The sequence below is a fragment of the Cavia porcellus genome, unplaced genomic scaffold (assembly GCF_034190915.1).
Source record: "Cavia porcellus strain 051 isolate PalLab524CR breed Dunkin Hartley unplaced genomic scaffold, mCavPor4.1 scaffold_7, whole genome shotgun sequence".
Taxonomy (NCBI): domain Eukaryota; kingdom Metazoa; phylum Chordata; class Mammalia; order Rodentia; family Caviidae; genus Cavia; species Cavia porcellus.
Window position 1 is genome coordinate 54,810,445 of NW_026947490.1, and position 20,644 is coordinate 54,831,088.

At 48.8% G+C, this 20,644-nt stretch overlaps 1 protein-coding gene across 1 annotated transcript in view; it reads left to right on the top strand.

Annotated features, from left to right (window-relative positions):
• Positions 1 to 7,242: 7,242 nt before the first annotated feature.
• Positions 7,243 to 20,644, top strand: part of Rcsd1 (RCSD domain containing 1) — a 59,472-nt gene continuing 46,070 nt past the window's right edge. The window contains exon 1 of the mRNA XM_003468678.5: positions 7,243 to 7,399. Coding sequence (XP_003468726.2) covers positions 7,394 to 7,399 — 6 coding nt within the window. The 5' untranslated portion in view covers positions 7,243 to 7,393. The remainder of the gene's footprint in view (positions 7,400 to 20,644) is intronic.

A 20,644-nucleotide genomic window follows, 5' to 3' on the forward strand; every position in this document is an offset into this window, starting at 1 on the left:
AGAGCTAGGTTACGACATGAATTTTCTACTGTTTTGCACGTGGCTGGTATTCATTCATCCACTCCAAACGCATTTCCATCAAATTTGAACCCAGCACAGACCACAGAACTTTAACCAAGGCATTCTAGAATGGAATGCGTCCTTATTAAGCCTGGAGTTTAGTGGCAGATAAAGTAAACAAGCAATTTAGAAAAACCCCAGCAATGATAGGAGCAGGATAGGTTTGGGATGGTGGTCAGGAAGCAGCTCTGACCCAGCTGGTGCAGGATGGAGGCAGGGTCAGGACTGTCTTCCTGCAGGACGCCTGAGAACGGGATGATGAGCAGGAGTCAGCTTGTTGCAAAGCAGGAATGTGCTCCGGGGATGCAAGAGCCCTCTCAGAGTCTCTTTCCCTTCTGGAGTTCAGAACCCTGGGGCAGAGTGGCTGGGTTTGTGTCAGGAGTGAGTGTGAAAAGTTGCATAAGAAGCCAGGCTTTGTGGCAAGTGGACCCGGGAGTCAGTTCTGTGTTCAGAAAGATTTTTACCCGTGGGATGCAAAATTGGTGAAAGAGGAGGATGCTGAGCTCAGAGACCAGGAAACTGTGTCGGAGATGTGAAGCCAATCAGGTTGCTTGTTTCATCCAGCCGCAAGATGCTGTGACTGATAGAAGGGGAATCAAGGTGAGGTTTCAGAGCTGGGTTAGAGACCACCACCAGAGAGACAGACAGACTAACAAAGACACACAAGGTTTTAGTAGATTTTTACAAATGAATACTTCGCTACAGTTGAGCACAAGAATTCATTGCCAGGAAAAGTTTCACATACATCCCTTCTGGTTATCCACAAAGGAGATAAGTCATTGGTGCAATTTGAGTACTATTATTTCTTACCATTGGTTTCACCTTATTAGTGCAGGATCATTGGGGATATTAATGTTAAGCCAAAGGGATGGTGTCTGAGGTTGGACAAGGTCTTGCACAGAGTGAGATACTGACTTGTTCTAAGCACCTTTAGTAACAGCTCTAGACATTACTAACAACATCCCAGAAAAGCCGTGATCTGAAATAATTTCATGGAAGCACGTCTTTATTTCTGTGTGTATCCTCCCACTTATGTTCTACAATGAGTCAGCTCTTTTTCTTTGTTAAGAGTAAAAGGTGAATGTGGTGGCATGCACTTGTAACCCCAGAACTCGGGAAAGCTGAAGCAGGAGGATCACTGGTTCAAGCCCAGACTGGTCAATTTAGTGTCGGAGTGAGTTCCTGTCTCAAAATAAAAAATGAAAAAAAGGGACATGGATGTAGCTCAGTGAGAAAGCCTGGATTTCTCTAGTACTTCGGGGTGCGGGGGAGGAATGGGTACAGGTGTAGCTCAGGGGTACAAGGCTTGCCTAGTGTGAGTACAGCTCTGGGGGTCCACCCTGGCAAAAGCAGAAAGGAGGAGAGGGAGTTAGCGGTATCACTGGCTGTTTTAAAGCTAGACACTGGCCAGAAACTTCAAATTCCAACATGATAACTCTTATTTTTTCAATTTAAATTTTAATCTTTCCTAAAGTAGTTTCTGGCAGTCTCTATTATAGCCTCTAATTCTGCCAGCTCTCTCCCTCCCTTTCTGTCTCTCTCTGCCTCTATGTCTGTTTCCTTCCTCTCCTCCTTCCCTGTCTCTCTCTCTCTCTGTTGTCTCTGCATCTCTGTCTCTCTGTCTCTGTCTCTGTCTCTCTCTCTCTCTCTGTGTATGTGTTTCTGACCTTCCCTGCTAATCTCTTTCTCTCCACCTCTGCCTCTCCCTCTGCACTTGTGTGTCTCATTTTGTCTTCTTGTATGTTTGTCTTTACCTAAATCAGTCAGATGCCTCCGGCTATAACAAAACACCCTGATTTAAATAGCTTAAAGTATTAAAAATGCATTATTTCACATAGTAAGGGGTCCAAGGAATTGTCCCTCCAGGGTGGGTCACCTTCAGTGCCTCAACAAAATCACTGAGCTCTTCATTCAATGAACATTAGTGTTGATTGCGTCTGGCTTTGATTTAGGCACACATGATACATACTGATGAAAGGGAAGGGGAGTGGAGGGGAAGGAGGAAAAGGGAGGAAAGGACAAAGAAAGAAACGAAAAATATCCATGCTTGTGACATTTATATTCTGGCTCTTCACAGCTTCACCACATGGTAGCAAAATGATTGCATCAGTTCCAGTTAACATTATTAGTAGGAAAACACACAGGACTTATGGGGCACTTTGTCCTGAGAATGGAACCCAGAACCCAGCACACACTAATAAAACACTACCACTGAGCTATACCTCCAGCCTCTTTTTAAAATTTTTTTTGTAGTTCAAGATAGGGTCTTGATAGGCTAATACCCAGGCTGACCTTGAACTTGGCCATCGTCTTCTCTCAGCCTCCTTAGTAGCTGGGCTCTTGGGTGTGTGCCATCTCACCCAGCTGTGTGTGTTTCTTCATCAGGAAGGACCAAGGGTTTTCCTTTTGCCTAAGATGAAAATTTTTTCCTTGCCCTTCCCTAGAAGAGTTGTAGCAGGGGGAATGGTGTTCGTTTATGCCACAAGCAGCTGCAGATAATTTGAGAGTCACCTCTTTACTGACCCTGAGAAACAAACGCATGACACTCACAGCAGGCCCAGCTCTCTGCGGGCCTGGGGTGGGGTGCGGATACAGGAATTGTTTTATAGCTCCCTGTAACATCCCAGCGCACATCCCAGGTTGGAGCCAGTGCAAGGTGGCCTGCACAGCGTCTGCTTGAGGTGGGAGAAGGTCACTTTGCTTGGCAGAACTGCCTGATTTCATGCCTAAACCTGTAACCTCTAACCCTCGGAAAGGGAAGGCACTAACTGATGGAAGCAGAGTAGCCTGGGCTATGAGCCTGGCAGTTGGTCCTTCCCTCTGCCGGGTGCCTGAGCTGGCTGCAGACTCCACCAGCCTGTCCAGCCTTTCCTCCGTCCTCCACTCCTCTCTCCTCCCTCCCTTCCTCCGCCCCTCCCCCACCCCAGAGCAGTGTGGGGGCCCATTTCTTCCCCAACACCCCAACCCCTGCTACTTTCCTTAACTTTTTTTGAGATAATTTTAAAGTTTGAGAAAAGCCTTAAGGTTAGCGTTAATCATTCCTTTAACGCACTCTGTAGTCAGAGGCACAGGCAGTGGATCAGTCGTCCTGTGAACCTGGCCACCGTTCACCAGAACCTTTCCTCATCCTTTCTGGGACTGGCCTAAGGCCCCCTCTTGAAGGCCACAGGCCATGGTGTGAGAGTGCTTTCCTAGCTGGTTGCTCCAGTGTTTCTTCCTATGTTCAGGCGAGGCCCCAGACTGTCATAGAAGCGTGACTGGGCCATGCAGTGCGTGCTATGAGAGAAACTCAGAGCTAAACCTGCTGTTAGGAGACAGGGTCTGGATGCAGGAGGTCACTGGGAGTGTGTGGACTACTCTGCTTCCCAGCTGCTGTGAGGGAGGGGCTCTCCCCTGCTGTGCCCCTCTGCCATGCTGTCTCTGCCCTGGAGCCTGCTGACTATGAACTGAAACCTCTAAACCGTGAGCCCAAATAAACTGGTATTGGGCGTTGTATCCTGGTAACCAAGACCCTCACTTTCCCTAAGGCACCAAACTCCTGACCTCCACAGGTCCAGTGTGCCACAGGCCCCACCAGAAGCCATCTTTATGAGTCTAGCTACTATTTTCATCACTGCCCCCACCACCACAGTCCCCGTGCAGCTCCTGGACTCTGCGACGCTCTCCTCCTCAGGTACACTTTGCAGTTGACCACTGTCACCATCTTCCTTGGAGAGTCCGTCTACCGCCCCACAGTGACTCCACGAACACATTCCTGTCTCTGTGTTTCCACCTCAGTGTCGCTGATATCATTTATCAGTGACAGTCACCTGTGACAGAAGGAACTGGCAGGGTCTTGTATTGTTTTGTTTTATTTTGCCACATCCCCGGGATTTAAGGCTGAAGTATATAGAATCAGTCCTCTGTGTCTCCAAGTTCTGTGTCTGTGGAGTCAACCAATTGCAGATTGAAAGTATTTGGGGGAGACTGCATTTGTTACTGTGCCTTAATCCAACAACTACCTACATGGCATTTACTTTGTGTAGGATAGTGTAAGCCATCCAGGGATGATTTACACTGTACAGCAGGATGGGTGTAGGTTACACACACATTCAGTGCATTTTATAAGAAAGATTTGAACATCCACACGATTTTGGTATTTGCAGAGGACGGGGTGTCTTAGAACCAATTCTCTGTGATGCTCTGTATCTAAATTTTGGTAGCATTTATAGTTATGAAAAAATAGCCTCTTCTTACTCTGAAATGTGATTGGAGGACAATGTGACCACATATGAAGAGCTGATTGCTTGGAGCTCTGTACAGTCCTGAAATCTAATTCAGTTACTGTTTAACAGGATCTCTATTTCTCTCCCATTTGGTCCTTTCCAACATGGACACTTATCTTAGAAAGGCTCTACCTTTGATTTAATGGCAAAGCTCCTGCCAGTTTGCCTCTCATTCATTCCTCCATCCATTCAGGCGTGCATACAGGCACCCTTCCATTCTTCCACATTATCTGATAAAGGCCCCTGTGTGCCTGGAGAAGCCCAATGTATGAATACGGGTCCTCCATCCACCTCCCTCTCAGGTCCAAGTCACCTCTCTGAAGCTCCTTGCTCTAAGTTCTGCCCTGTCCCCTGTCTATGGTTCCCACTGTGAAGGGGAAGTCCCCAGGGAGCAGCAAGGGCACCCCAGTGAGCAAGCCAGATCCCTTGGGGGGCCACTTTCCCTTCCCTTTGGTTATCAGCTTCTCCCACAGAGCACCTAGAAACTGGGCAGAAGAGCGTGTTTGCTGGCTTGCTCATTACTGTGTGGTTTCTGGGAATCTTTAGGGGACCAGGAAGGAAGGCCCGGCTCTGCCTGTCCCTTGCCCTCTTCTACCTGTCCCTTAGGAGTAGGCCTCTGCTTGTGCCCCAGGAGTAACACCTGGGGAGCAGAGGCCCCCGCATACGCACACGTTTGCTTCCTCTTCTCTGCCTGGGGAGGGTGTGAGCAGGGCGTAAACAGCTACTGCTAGTCACCTTGGGTGAAGGCGATCTTATCGGCCTAACGGTTTCCTTGAGGTAGTCACTTCCGCCCGCCCTCTCCTGGCAGTGCAGCTGGAACCTGTGCAGGAGGCCACTGTGAGCAGAAAGGGGGATCCCCTGGAGAAAGAAGGCAGAAGCCCCAGGAGCAGGCTTAGAAGTCATAGTGAAAAGTCAGGGTTGTCAGCCCACACCTGTAAACCCAGCACTCGGGAGGCCAAGGCAGGCAGAGCCTCAGGTCTCAAGCCAGCCTGGGTTACACAGTGAGTTCAAGGCCAGCCTTCATGCGTAGCAAGACCCTGTTTCAAAAAATCAAAACAAACAAACAAGAAGTCTTGGTAGAAGCCAACGCTCCCATCACAAACCTAGTCCTCCCCTTCACAAAGAAGAAAGCCACAAAGTCACAGGCACAAGGTTACTTTTCAAGTTACCAGGAAATTTCCTTCCTGCTCAGCAGGCCTACCTCCACACTACAAGGCGGGGATGAGAGGGGCTCCCCACTAATTCCTGGGGATGGGGGCTCTTCTGCCAGAGGGCTTGGTTCTAAGTAAACAGAATATCAAAAACGTATTCATTTGAAACTCGTACAGTAGGCTAAGAAAGCAGCAGTCGGAATTCAAGTCTCCATCTGTTTCTTTCCTTTCCTTGAGAGGTTTCACTATGTAGTTGAGGATGGCCGCGAACTCACTCTGTAGCCCAGTCTGGCCTTGAACCAGCAGCAACCCTCTAGCCTTAGGCTCCACTGTGCTGGGATCACAGACATGCACCACACTCAGCCTCATTTTCTTGCTGTTTTCATTGCTATTGTTTTGCTCTGTGTTTTGGAAACAGGGTCTCATTATGTAGTTCAGGCTGGGCTTGAACTCACTGTGCAGCCTTGAACTTGCAGCAATCCTCCTGCCTCAGCCTTGAGCTCTGTGATTACAGGCTTGCACTACCATGCCTGGCTCCCTCGGTCTGTTTTTTAAATCCAGGTCTTGGCCCTAAGCTCAGATGAGTTAAATGAGAAAACAACCACGCTGGCAGGTGATGGAGAAAGTCAGGCCTTGGAAGTGTCTATGACAGGAGGCGGCCTCACGTATCTGACTGGTACCCAAGCAGCAATGGAAGCACCTGGAAGCCACAGATGGTTTTCAGTGAGAAGCAGAATCAGGGCAATTCTCAGCTTGTTTCCTGCTCAGAGTTCACCAGTGCCTATCTTGCTGTCCCCTCTGGGATTGATCTCCTTTTCCCTGGCTCGTTAGGGCCAAGGCTGGGGGACAGAGTTAAGGGGACACGAGTGTTAAAGGACAGCACAGAGTGAACCCTGGCAGCCCATTCCCTTCCACTGCAGGTCTCCAAAGGCACTTCCCCCTGTGCCTGGGAAGGAGGGCTGGAAGGGGCCAGTACCTAAACTGGTATGGGACAATGACCCTGGCATGGAGTCCAGTCCCCACATCTCTCCCACACAGCCTTTTCGCTGCCCTGGGGCTTGGATGGCCCTGGGGGAGGTTGCTAAACTCGGCCTTATGGGAATCGGATGTTTAGGATCTTGCCCTGGACTATATTTAATAGGAATGGAGAAAAAGGCCCTTCAGCTAGCAGCTTGTGGGAGCTGAAATTCCCACAAACCCCAATGCTTGAATCAAAGCAGATTTGAGGAAAAAGATTTACTGCTGCAGGGAGCGTGGAAAACATTGTTTGGATTCCTTGTTTTTCTCCTCCTCTTTCTCCTGATACATAGATAGCCGGCAGATCTATAGATTGATAAGGGTTTGCCTGAAGCGAGCTAGAAGGTGGAGAAGAAAAGAGCTGCCAAGGGAAAAGTGGCCCTGTCAGGTCTCACTCTGCTGCCTCCTGGAAGCCTCCCAGGGATTCCAGGAAATCAGGTGTGACATACATGCAACCTAAGAAGAGAAAGAGAGGAAGAGGGAAGGGAAGCAGACAGGATGAGCATAAAAGAAGGATATGGAAAGGAGGGGAAATAAAATGAACAGCAGGCCAGGGCTAACCTAGCCAAAGAAGAAAGCGCGTTCAGGGAGCCAGAGGTGAGGAGCGAGGCCCGGGGTCCTGAGAAACTCTGCGAGAGAGGGGGCGCGGCGGCTGCCCATCCATGTTTGGGCAGATTGGGAGGGCCAGTATCTGTTTAGATTTGTGTCTATATTTAAACCCCACCGTCGCCCTCCCTCCTCCCTCCTTCCCTCCCCGCCCCTCCTCCGCCACTCCTTCCTGGTTCTCCGCGCGGAGCTCAGCGCAGCAGAGCGCAGCCCGGCGCGCGCCGCCCACTCGCCCCGGCTGGGCGCACAGGGACCGCGGGGACCGCGAGCGCGGGCCAGGACGACCCGGAGGACATGGAGGTAAAGGACGCCGCCTCTCTGGCCAGGCAGCCCGGGGTAGGGAGCGCACGGCTCCTGGCGGCTGCCAAGAAGGGCAAATCCCTGCTGCCCGGCGCCTCGTGCTGGGTCCTACCTGGGGGACGCTGGGGCGGGCGAGGGCTGGCAGGGACGCGGGAAAGGAGGGCGCCTTTCTGCGAAGCCAGGTATTTTGTGCAGGCGTTTGCGTGCTTTAAACAAACAACACAAAGTAGGTGCAGAAAAGCTTCATAAATGGGCACATTGCGAGCAGAAAAACGTTAAGAAATCCCCAGCCTTTGACTGAAGAGCCGGGCTTGAACGAAGTCAAAACTAGCAAGGGAGGCTGGCTGCTCTGCCCCGCTGGGCTTCCCACTTCACTTGCACACTCTCCGTGTAGGAGTCCAGTTGTCGCCTGGCTCCTGAAGTCCCTCTTGCGCCTGTTACATTTTTCATAACTTTCTGTAAAGCTCCCCACCCCTGAAGTCAAATGACCTTATTTCTGATAAAACTTGAGAGTCCTCTAATGCTCCCGCTTTGTGGGACTGTGTGTATTGGGGTGCGCTGCTCATCTCTAGGGGGTGACCAGGCTGAGGCCCAGCTAGGTGAAGGTCTAGGGACTTTACTGTAACATTGTGGGGTCCTGGTAACCACCTTCCATCAAACATGTGTCCCCCAAATCCTCCCATTCTCTTTGTCTGGAGGCCATAGGTTTCCTCCTTGAAACTGAGACCTGCCATTTCACAGGAGTCAACCTCAGCAGGATCCAGGACTTTTGAAAAAGAGAAAACAGAAACAGTGCAAACGCATAGTTTTAAGGTGATTCCCACTCCCATTCCAAGGCTCCTCTCTGGGTTGTGGGCTGCAGCAATCTGGATTCCGAGTAACTGCTGTCTTTGCGCCTGCTCCAAGCTCCCTGCATGGTTTTTGCCTCCTGTGCTAGACTCTGTGCTTGGCTGCTTCAGAGTAGTAGGCTGGTCCTGGATACTCAGCGCAACTAGTTGTCTTCAAGGGACAAGGATCATAGTGTTCAGGGGTGGGGTCCATCCCCTGTGGAAACGTGCACAGCTGGGGCACTCAGGCACTCACTACCAAACAGCTCAGCAGGTAAGGCTCACAAGGCTACTCAGAGCTGCAGGGCTCTACGCTGAGCTCCCTGGGCCGCAAGGCAGAGGAGGGAGCCAACCCAGGAGACCCCCAATGTGTTGGGCTGGCGGAGAAGTTATTCTAGATGTGGTTTCCCTCCTCTGGGAGTAAACAGGGTGCCTGGAGCCACAGGCTGGAGGTTCCTTATAATGTATGACCTGTCTCATCTCTTGCAGAATGAATTGGACATTAAAAAACAAAGTAAATTTAAGCTTAAAGCACACTCCTGTTTGAGGGCCACGGCAAGCTTACATTTTGTTCTAGGGAGACAACGAGGTCTCCTTCCAGAGGGAAACTGTCCTCCCTTGATTGAGGAAGGAACAGTGAGTGGCAGAAGCCCCAAAACTATCAGCAGAGCAACTTCCTGTGTGGCTTGAGGGGTGGAGTCAGGAAAAGAGAAGGCCCTCCTGTGCTAAGCTAGATGTACAGAAACTGAAGAGGGCTGCTACCAAGACACCCAAATCCCTGGTGTGCCTGGTGCCTGGGGGCTGGGGAGGGGTGGCTTCTCCGGCCAGGAAACCCTGCAGATCACTGCATCTGTCTAAGCATAGATTTGTTCTTTGGGAACGACTGCTTTTGAAGTTTCTGTGTCAATACTACCTGAAGGAAAAAAACAAAACAAAACAACCTGCAGCTGCTGGTCATGGTGAAGGAAGTACAAAAGAAACCAAAAGCTGAGGAGGTGACCACGCTAGCCCAGAAGTGAGCTTGTTATGGTGGGGTGTCGTGGGCAGGAGTGGGCTTGGGGATTCCTGAAAATCACAACCTAAAAGCCTCTTTGGAGAGGTGAAATCTATTTTGCAGATGTAAAGAACTTCTATATTGGGGGACAAGCAAAATTACAATTCTTCCTATTATTAGGAATTCAAATCAGACCAACAAGATTTAATAACTGCTCTCTAGAATCCACTTGCCTATTGGAGGTCTTTGGAGGATCATGTTTTAGTCATTTCACCATTATCACCAGCATCTGTCACTATTTGGGCCTCAGTGAGCCCTCTGGGTGAAATAAAGTGGAGGTGCCTTCTGATCCATGCCTTTTAAGCCCTCAAAATCCAACAGAGGACATGGGGCTTGCTCTGCCCTGTCCTGTGTATAATTCTCCAGTCCATGCGCACTGAATGATGATCCTTGCAGACCCTGAGTTCTACAGGAATCCAGAGCAGATGAGGCTCAAAAAGAAGGCTGGATGGTGGTGGCGAGGAGAAGGCCTAAGGCACTGGGTCAGGAAGGACATGCCTCCCTGGTTCAGGAAAGTAGGGCAACTGGCTGGAGAAGAAGGCCAAGAAGCAGAAAGAGTGGAGAAATGAAAGGAATGAGATAAAGCTACAGGGCTGCCGAGTAGCATAGGCACTGGCCAGTGAGTGAGTGGGAGCTGACCCAAGCCAGGTGACAGAAGGCTTTACCTTTTCTTTACGCAGGCCTGGTTATCCCTGGTTATCCCTCCGAGGGTACCCTTTTCTGATTCCTGTATAAACCATCTGTAGAGCTTGCTTGGAGGCCACCGCGGAGATGGGCCTGGGTTGTGCTGCCTGGAGAGCAGGCCACTCTGATAGTGACCACGATGCGGGAGGGGTTGGGCAGCAGGAATGCAGTCTGTTGGCGGAGTGCAAAGGGCAGGTCTTCTAGAGGGCAGTGCAGGGACTTTGAGAGACAATAAGAATGGAAAAGATGGAAAAGGACAAAAACCGTGTGCTGGAGTGAAAGGTGGAAATTACTTCTGGGTTAACTTCTCCAGAGCACCCAGAGAAGTAGAGTTCCCAAAGGTGCCAGGAGAGAGGAGCCCCCAGGGACAGCGACATGTCTTAATAGATCTGGGACCTAATGGACACTCAGTAAAGACTCCTGAATGAGTAGATATATTATTGGAAATGAGATGAAGGTCAGTTTTTTCCCTTTTTAAAATGTTTACAGGAGCAGGGGTGTAGCTCAGCTGCGTAAGTGCCTGCCTGGCAAACTCAAGGTCATGAATTCGATCCCCAATACCAAACAAACAAACAAACAAAAGAATAGAATAAAATAAAACAAAATGTTTTATAATTGGGGCTGGGGGTTTAGCTGGGTGGCATAAGTGCTTGCCTGGTAAGTGTGAAGTCGTGAGTTCGATTCCTCTTGCCAAAAAAAAAGAGTACCTATTAAGGAGTAAAATGTTTTATGTTTTATTATTTTCTCCCTTTCTCAAACCCCTTTTTCATCTTCAGAGTGTACTGCCCTGCTTTGATCATCTCTTTTTTATTTTGCTCTTGATTGGGTGCTCTTGTGAAGGCAGAGTTTAGCTATGTTGGTTCGACTCTCCTATGTGGCTATTTCCAGCATGTCATGAGAAGCAGAGATCCCTATGATACAAATGTGTTTCTACTCTAGAAAACATGATAGGTGACCTTGTTTTGGATCGGAACCCAGTGAACAGGGAGTATAGTAAAGAAAGAGCAGGAAACTTCAGGACATTGAACTTACATTTGTATTCTCAGTTACCTAATATAGACTGTTAGAACTCCAAGATAGCCTAAGGGTGCTTGGAAAAATTTTAATTTTCACTAACTAAATCCTTCTATTTGTTCAACTAAATAGTATATAACATGAAAATTAAACTTATCTCCCCAAACCATGTACCTACGACTTAGCTAAACAAATAAAGGATTTAGTCTGTGAAAACTAAACTTTAATGCCACCAAATAAATGAATTTCTAGATAAAGTTAATAAACACACCCTTTTCCCTGATATAAAATCAAGACTTTCCTAGATATTGTCATTCAGCCATTCGTTCAATGTATTTATTCATTTATTACATGCCAGAGCTTATGTTTTTTTTTTAAAAGGTGGGATTGAAAAATACAGGAATGCTTAAATTTTAAAATTTATTACAATGAAAGACACGTTGCCACGATCCTCAGACTGTTCCCACTCAGTTGGAACACACCCCCTTATTCTTGCCACTTTCTGAAGCAGTTCTGAGCATCCTCTTTGGTGTGTTTTGAGTTTATCCAAAACTTTTCATGATTGTCTTGAGTTTGAGGAGGAGCTGGAAGTGACATAGTGCGGATCCCATGAACGGGATGGATGAGAACATGCTAGGTGATGGTGATCACATCTCATATAAAGCTTCCTGTCTTTCCTTCCTTACGGACTGTCAGTACTGATAGGGTGTGTGTGCATGTGTATGTGTGTGTGTGTGTGTGTGTGTGTGTGTGTGTGTGCATGTATGTATGTACTGATATATATATTGTGTTAATTTTGTGGGTTATGTTTTCATTCATATCTTTGTACCTCATTAAACATTTTCTATCACATTTTTAAAAACATTGCTAGGAGATTGGAGACTGGTAGAACCCCAACAGCCTTTGCTAATTTTTTTCTTCCTTGCTAGTTTTGGACTCACGTCTCTCTGAGCCATAGTCGTCTGCTGGTTGGAGCTGGTTGGTCACAGACAGCGATAGCATGGGCTTTTGAAGGTGGGTTTGTGGGGAACTTGTGGGCATGTCCAGGTACCCCACATGCCCCTCGGCTCCCCTGTGTCCTTCCTTGAGTAGATGGCTCCCATCTGTTGGGCCATGGTGACAGTTTGGGTGTGGCAGGAGGGTAAATGCACATTCCTGGAAAGGAGTCGGGTTTCCAGCCTGAGCCACAGTGCACTGGTCCCAGCCAGGACGGCCAGACTGGGCCTGGCGCTCACAGCTCCGTGGGAAATCTGACCACTGGCGGCTCAGCAGCCGGTAATCTTATCAGGGGCACAAGAGAAAGCATTTCGGTTCCAGAAAACTCTGAAGGCAGCCCTGCCTTCCTTCAGGGATAATGTTTGAGGCATGCAGAGCCTGCCTGTCCACCGTTGCTCAACTCACTGGACTGGAGAAGCACAGAGGTCTGGGTGGAATAGCTCAGCCTGTGACCTCAGCAGTCATGCAGAGGGATGGTTCTCATGTTATCAGAGTTTCATCACAAAAGCAATATGCTCCTTGTGTTCCACCTCTGGGATGTCACACGGACACTTTTATCTCTCTGTACACAAGGTGGTACTGTGACACCACTGTGCACCACAGTGCAGCTTAACCACCACCTTCAATGAGCTGTCTGTCCCAGAGCCCTCCGAAAGCACATCTCCTTGGTGTCTACCTGAGCCGGAACAGAGCGGATGTCACCCTTGTCCTTTGCTATTGGAGCAGCAAGCTCCCCATTTATTTCCTTTGCAGCTTTCTGAATAGCTGTCTCTTGGGAATTGTGGAGATTGACCAACCCTGAGTGAATACTGTGAGTCACATCCTGTTCCAGAGAAAGTGGCTCCAGCCACTGCCATTCCAAGCCCAATGGCTCCCTAGGAGAAGTGAGTTGGGGGACAGAGCCTGGCCTCTGGAAGAGACCCTTCTGAAATGCCACTGATGCTCATCCTTACTGGGTGATGGAGCCCAGCTGGACATGCTCAAATGGGATGCTGACATTGAGGTGGCCTTCTTGCAAGCTAAGAAATGAGGGCCACATTGAAGATAGCCCACTTACGCTTTGGATGTGTTTTCGGTATCCAGATATCTTCATGCAGTCCTCCTGGTGGCAATTGCAACTCTTTCTGGAAAGGATCATCTATAATCAATTGGTGGCAATGCACAGGATGTCACACACTAACTTCACTGTTGTTGTTAGTTGAGGTAGGGTCTCACCATATAGTTTGGACTAGCCTTGAACATGTGTAGCCAAGGCTGATCACAAACTGAAGAAATCCTCTTTCCTCTGTCACCCAAATGCTAGGCTTACAGCCATGCACCACCATGCTTGGCACTAGCTTTTGATTTAGGCTTAATCAACATACACTGAGCCCTTCTGCCTGCAGCCATCGGGATCCAGCCATGAATGGGTTACCTTGCTGGCCCTGGAAGAACTTGCAACCTGGGAAGGGAAGTGCACACTTTCAGAGCAGAAGACGATTCACATCCAGCCTGGGGTTCAGAGAGGGCTTCCTGTCAGGGGTGATTTCTGAGTCGAGTGTTGAATGGGAGGTAACCAAGAACAGAAATTTGGAAAAGACATATTCCAATCTGAGGAAATGACAAGAATAAAGCTACTGGTACAAGAAACTGCGTAGTATGCTGGGGAACTCTGAAGTGTTCCTGGAGGATAAAGCAATATACAGCTCTTTGAGGGTGGAGGCCTGCACCCTCAAAGAAATGTAAGGTGCAGATCCTGCCATAAAAGGAGCTCTCTTAGGGGAAATAAGATATACACACGCCCCCACGACATAAAAAGATACAAGATGCTATCTTGATCAGCCCCGAGGTTCGTGGGAGTTCAGAGTCAGCCTCTTCTTTGAGGACAGGAGGAAGAGAATTCATGCACTTTTGCAGCTGGGGATCCCGCTGCAAAGGGAAATGTGGAGCCGCTGAGCACACTTCAGACTGTGTGCATCTGCACACAAAGGCTCATGCTGAAGATGCTGACTGGAAATAGCTCTTAGCTATTAGGGCAAGGCCTTGGAAAGTAGCCCTCGAGGCCCTCTGACATTCTGTAATGAGAGGTGTCCAAGAATGGACCTTGTACACACCGATCTTATTGTTCCCACTCACCATCCACCCACAGCCCCTCACTGGGCACACTGCCTGTGCGGTCTGCAAGTCCAACACAGCTCCTGATCACACAGAGGAAGAACCAGGTGGATGGGGAAGCAGCAGTGACCACAGGCATCAGCCCCCACCCAGTCGCACTGGTAACAGAAAGGAGAAGCTGAGCTATTGCACAACCAACCCAGATGCTCACCCCACAGGGTGCAAAGGAGTTCCTTCCTAAGGTGCACCCCAGAAAGCTTCTGCCTCCCCTGGGCTTACCTGCTGCACCACCACCCCGCAGCTCATTCCAGACCCATGAGCTAGATGGACATGGCTCCCGCCCTGCTGGACAATCCCCTTACCTCAGCCTTTTCAAATGTGTTCCCAGGCCTCAGGTCCCTGGCTTGTCAGGCTTTTGAGATTATGTTTTGATGGATAGTGGGAAATTTAGTTCTGAGCAGCCACACCAATGGCAATGTGGGAGACACCTCAAAAGCTTGCTGTCATCATAGCAATTACCACCACTTGTTGAATGCCTGCCATGTACAGATGTTTTGCATAAATGTATCTTTTCTTAATTCCTGGTCATGTCCTATCGTATCTGTTTTATAGATAAGGAGGTGGAGGTTTCAAGATGTCTAGTTTGCTCAGATCTGGAAGGAGATTACCAGGAAAGCCACATTTCTCACACACATACACACACACACCCCCCACTGGGCGGGCTCTTAGGGTCTTTGTTTCTCTTCCTGCAGAAAAACTTGGCTCCCTCCACCCCTGCCCATGTGGGCCTTCAGGGAAACCATGGGCCCTCATCCTGGCCCACCTTCCTCCAGCGGGTGCCAGGTCACAGTGCTGGCAGAGGCCCTGCAGCCCAAGGGTGGAGCTGCGGCAGCCTGGCCCAGCTGGACTGAGCCTTCTTCCACCCATCTAAAGACTTCTGAAAGGCTTCAGTGTGTCTGGGGGAAGCTGGCGCCAATACCTGAGGCAGTAAGGAAGTGGGTTTTCCAAAATTAATGCTTGGGGTGTAAGAGTTCTGAGAGCAAAAAAGAACGTTAGCAGTTTCTCTCCTTCCCCTCTCTGACTTTACAGATGAGGGTACTGAATGCGCTCTACCAGCCGTCTCACTTGAAGTCAGTTAGGGGTGGTAGTGGTTAGATGTGGGGTGTCCTCCAGAAGTCCCCTGTGTGTGGAAGGTGATGGGTTTACCCACTGATGAGTTCCCGGCTAAATGTGCAGACGGGAGGTGGCGCCTGGATGGAGGAGCCAGTCGCCATGGTGGGCATCGGGAGGTCTGTCTCCCCGCCTGCCCTCTAACTCTCAGATTTCTAGCCACCATGACCTGAGCAGCTTTTCCTTTCTGTCCCCCACAGCCGTGCCTTTTCTTTCCTGGAGCCAGTCAACCATGGCCTGCCATTGGTAGCCAGAATAAACCCTCCTCCTCTCAGCGCAGGAATCAGAACCGTAGCGCTGGTGTCCTGAGCTCAGCACACTCTGGAGACGCTCTGACCGTGTTTTTGTGCCAGCTCCTGGTTACTGCACTGCCTGCCGGCTCCTGTGCTGTCTTCTTTTGGCTCTCTGAAGTCCTTGGAGTTCAGCGTCCTAGGTTTCCTTATTAAGCACCACTTTCTGTGGGTAGGGAGGCCAGGAGGAACACACATCTGAATGATAGCATCATTTCAGCAAGGAAAAGAGGACCCAGAGCCAGGGCCCAGGGCCAGCTGCCAAGTGCAGCACTATACCCTCACTGCCTGCTTTCCACTGGACCCTCGAGGGTCTTCTCTGGGAGCCCCTGGGCCCTGATGCCCAGTCATGCCTGCGTCCCTGGTGACGGTCTGACTTTGAGGGGTGGGGAGGAGAAGAGGGAAGCTTCTGCAGCTTTATTTCCTCTGGGGGAATCCGTGGGACCCTCTAGGATGTCTGGTGCTCCAGGCTGCTGTCAGACATCAGCATGCTGCCCAAGTGCAGTGCCCAGAGTTCGTCACTGGAGATGGCAGGGGCATGAGTTTGCCAGTGCCACCCTAACAGATGATCACAAACTGGATGCAACAGGACTTTACTGTGTCACAGAGGCCGGAAATCTGAAATCTTGGTGTCTGCAGGACCCTGCCCCCTAAAGAATCCATCTGAGAATCCATCCCACATCTTTTTAGTTCCTGGGGTTGTTGATTCTCCTTTTATGACCACATCTCCCAAACCTTCACCTTATCTTTTCTGTGTGTCTCTGATAGGCCCATCATTGGATTAAGATCTTCACTGATAATTAGGGAGGATTCCTTCACCTCTCGAACTCCTTAACTGCATCAGCGAAGACCCTTTTTTCCATGTAAAGTAGCATTCCCAGGTACCAAAGATTAGGAAGTGATCATATCTTTTGGAGGAGTCACTATTACACCCTTTCACAGCAGGACACTTGTCTATACAGAGGTAGGTGGAAGGTGACCCTTTGGTTATTGTTAAGCCAAGTTGTGTTTCCTTATTTAGCCCCACTGATGAGGAGGTGAATCATGAATGGAAATTCATTGCTACCTCCTTGAGACTAATTTCTTGCCTCCTGTCCCATCTATACAACCTTGTCCTCTACACCCATAAAGATGTGGGGGTTCCAGGTACAATTCCCTGTTCAGAGTGCCCCAGTGGAGAGGGAAGATCCTTAGGGTGCTAGATACCATTTCCCTGGATTGAGGATCATCTCTCTCTGATCTGGGGCCTTTCCAGTGAGATAATTATCCCAGTAACAGGCTGAGGAGATATGCTCAAGATTACCAGGTGGTGACACATGCCTATAACCCCAGCATTCTGGGAAGCTGAGGCAGTAAGATTGAAAATTGAAGCCCAGCTTGGGCAACTGATGACTTACTGAGATAAGACCCTGTCTTTATTAAAAGAAAAAGGAAAAAAGGCTGGGGATGCAACCCAGCTGGAAGGCCCTAGGTTTATTCCCCAGAACTGATTTTAAAGAGTTTGTTGTGTAGGATCACCCACACCTTCATGAGAAAGATCATGCCTGGCAAGATTATAAAATGACATTTTCTTTGATCGCATTCTATGTTCTGTTCACAAATAGCTCATTCATTCATTCATTCATTCATTCATCCTTTCTTTCACTTATTTGAAGACACGTACTGAGAAGTTACCAAATTAATTACAATGACAATACTTGTGCTTAGTCTGGAGGTGGATAGGGCCATGGAGATGAAAGAAATAATTACAGAACAGCAAGTCTTCTGCAAAGACTGGGAGTAACTTGTTCATGCATAAATCACAAGACAGGCTGGTAATGCTTTAACAAACAACCCCACAATTTTAGTAACTGAAAACAGCAGTCCTGCTAGGCGTCTGTTGGCTGGGGGCTGTGCTCTGTGTCACTGTCCTCCTTCTGAGACCCATGCTGATAGTCTCACAGGAAGGAGAGTTAAATGCTGTCTCCTGGAAGGGTCAGAAGTCACCACCCAACTCCACTCGACCACAGGGCTCAGGAAGGACAGTCCCCTTGTGGACCCAAATAGTGGGAGCTAGAAATAGCAAATGCACATTGGATGTGGCCTGGTGGAGTCTTAACAAAGCAGATAATCTCAGGGCCAGGTCTGGAATTTGGGCTGTGTCTTTCAGACCCACAGAGATGGGAAGGCTGGGGAAGGAAGCAGTGATCGGTACCACACGGACTCACTCCCTTGAGATGCCCACTGCCCTCATGGCTGGAGGTGTTCTTCCTGATTAAAGTAAAAGGCAGCAGGAAGAGTATTTCCAGTGATGCCATGCTTTGGGGTTGATTTAGAGAAGCAGGTAGGTTTGAAGGGGTAACCAGGGGATGCTTATGTATCCATTTGTGTAGGATATTATATTAGGGAGGCTGGGGATTTAGCTCAGTAGCATAAGCGCCTGCCTTGCAAGTAAGAGGTCATGAGTTTGATTCCCAGTACCGATAAAAAACAAAATCATATTAGGGAAATATAATCATAAGCCCCCAGATGTAGCTGTTCAAATGATTTTTTTTTTTTTGACCAAGGATTAAACTCGCTTCCTCGCACTTGCCAGGCAAACGCTTGTGCTGCTTGGCTACATCTCTGGCCCCTCAGATGATTTCTTAAACACCTGGGTCTTGGAACAGCTAATTCCATGTACCAGACCATGGAGAGGTAGTGTTTTTCACTGATGGATTTGCAAGTCCCTATGCTTATTGCTATGCCAGCAGTGCTGTGTCTGCAAACCTGACTGATTTTAAAGCATCTCCCCCTATGAATGGGAAATACGTGCCTTTTTCCTCTTGTACTCACATCACCCAGAAAGCCACAATCCTTTCCCACTAGCCTTGGGCATGTGGACTGAGCCAGCTTTTGAGGACACTGGAGTTTGCAGTGGAGTTTGAAGGCCATGATGGTAATGGGGTGCCTCTACCCTCTGGGCCCTTTGTTGGACCATGGAGCTTATTCTAGGCCAACAGGGCTACTGTGCAAGAAAAAGACCAGGAGTTTCAGATCCAGCATCAATTACCAGCCTTAGGGTCCTGGTCAATTCCTCCATCTATGAAATGGATACCTGGTTTGCCTACCTTATAGGCTATCTTGAAAGGAAGTGAGACATTGCATGCAATAAGAGAGATAATTTATGGTACCATCTTGAATAATTAAATGGCCCACAAATTCATGGTGGTGGTGTTAGTACATATTAGCCTGGTGCTGTGAAATTTATAACAGTCTTGAGGATGTCTTCCAGTGGAGGGTGGCAGATGGAATGGCCAAGACAATGTGACTAAGAATAGAGCTGTGGGACAGTGAGGCTTCTCCTGTAGGGCAGGGAGACTTTTTATAGCATAAAAGAGGCTCTGATCTATGTGGTGATAATAAGGAAAATACACATCTCCCACTCTTTCTTTCCTAAGCAGTGCCCTGTATCTCCTTGAAACTATGAGCTCTGAAGACTCCACTAGAGGCCCCAGTGTTCTAGGATCTGTCCATTCATTGTTATTTTATTTTGGTACCAGGGATTGAACTCACGACCATGCGCTTGGAAGGCAGGTGCTTATGCCCACCGAGCTAAATCCCTGGCCCTGTCCATTCACTCTTATGGGATGCGGCCTTCATACTGTCACACAGACAGTGTTCAAAGCTCAGGCCTGGGAGCCAGGTGATCATATTCAAGTCCTGACTTTGCCGTTTACTAGCTTGTGACGTCCCTATGCCTTGGTTTCCCATCTGTAAAATGAAAATAATAATAGCATCTAACTAAAAGAGCTGTGTGAGAATGAGTGAGTTAATGTTGGGGTACAGTGCCATGGGTGTGGTCCCTGGGTTTGTAATCGTTTGGAAGAGAGCAGTCTAGCATGCATTAGTGCAGATCTGATTAGGACACAAGATAACAAGAGGACATCTGAAGTCCCCTCCAGTCCTGGAGTCTGGCAGAGGAGCGGTCAGTGCACCCCACCACAAGGCTCTGCTGGCAAAGCTCTCTGGACTTCCATGGGAGCCTGGGCCTTGGGGACAGTGGGAGGCTGCAGGCCTTGGATATAGCAGACCCAAGTCACGGGGTCTCAGGGCAGCCACAGCCAGCAGGAGAGAGACCATTGGTTAAATGAATACATTGCAAAGAAAGGATAGGAAAGAAAAAAAACAGTAAGCGTGTTTTGTGTGTGGAAAGGAACTAAATAAAGAGTAGGAAGTGGGAAGGAGGGTAGTTTCCCCAATGGGGAGGCCTGAAATCGTAGAGTCCCACACCCTGCAATTCAACAGCTTTTCCATCTTGACTAAACTCGTAGCACACACGGCGGCTGTAGCTTTTATAGTTTGAGGCACAGCAGCAAAACTAGCAAGCATTTTCTCTTCCTCCTTCAGAATTTCATGAGAAGAAGATTCATTCTTACAACAAATCTTGGCAACCTCAAATATGATTTGTTTCTTAACTGAGAAGTTTCACTTTCTCACTTAAAGGAATCACTTTGTGGCTTCTCTCTGGCATTTCTGAATTGCTAGTGTTGCCTTTCCTGCACTTAGGGGCCATGATCAAGAAAAGTCAACACAAGCAGTGGTAGCAGTCTGGGATCTGATAGCCGCTCTGTGATGGGTAGGCAGGTAGTATTCCCAGCGTGAATCTGAGGGACAAAGGGCGAATTCACGTGCTGGGCAGGGAGGTGAGATCTCCTAGTGCTGCTCAGAAAGGAGTGCAATTTAAAACTTGGAAGTTGTTTATTTGTGGGATTTTCCACTGAGTATTTTCAGACCGTGCATGACGGCAGGTAACGGTAATGCAGGAGGTGACCGTGGTTGGAGGAATGGCTGAGGGCTTCCATTCCTCTCCTCCCTTGCTTCTCCTGTTCCTTGAAGGTCCTCGCCTGTCACAGCTCCACTGCAGGCCTGCTGGATTGCTGTGCTGGAGGATGCAGGCACAGCTAAGACCGCAGCTGCTCAAACTGGGGCCCAGCTTCCCATCCGACACCAATGCAGATCTTGTGGGTGGGTTTCAAGAGCACCTTGAAATACCAACATGGACATTCTGACTTCTAACAATCCCATTACTTTTTTTTTTCCAAGACAAATTCCAAGTAGGTTGAACTGTCTTGGCCCAAGCATTCTCGTAAAGCAC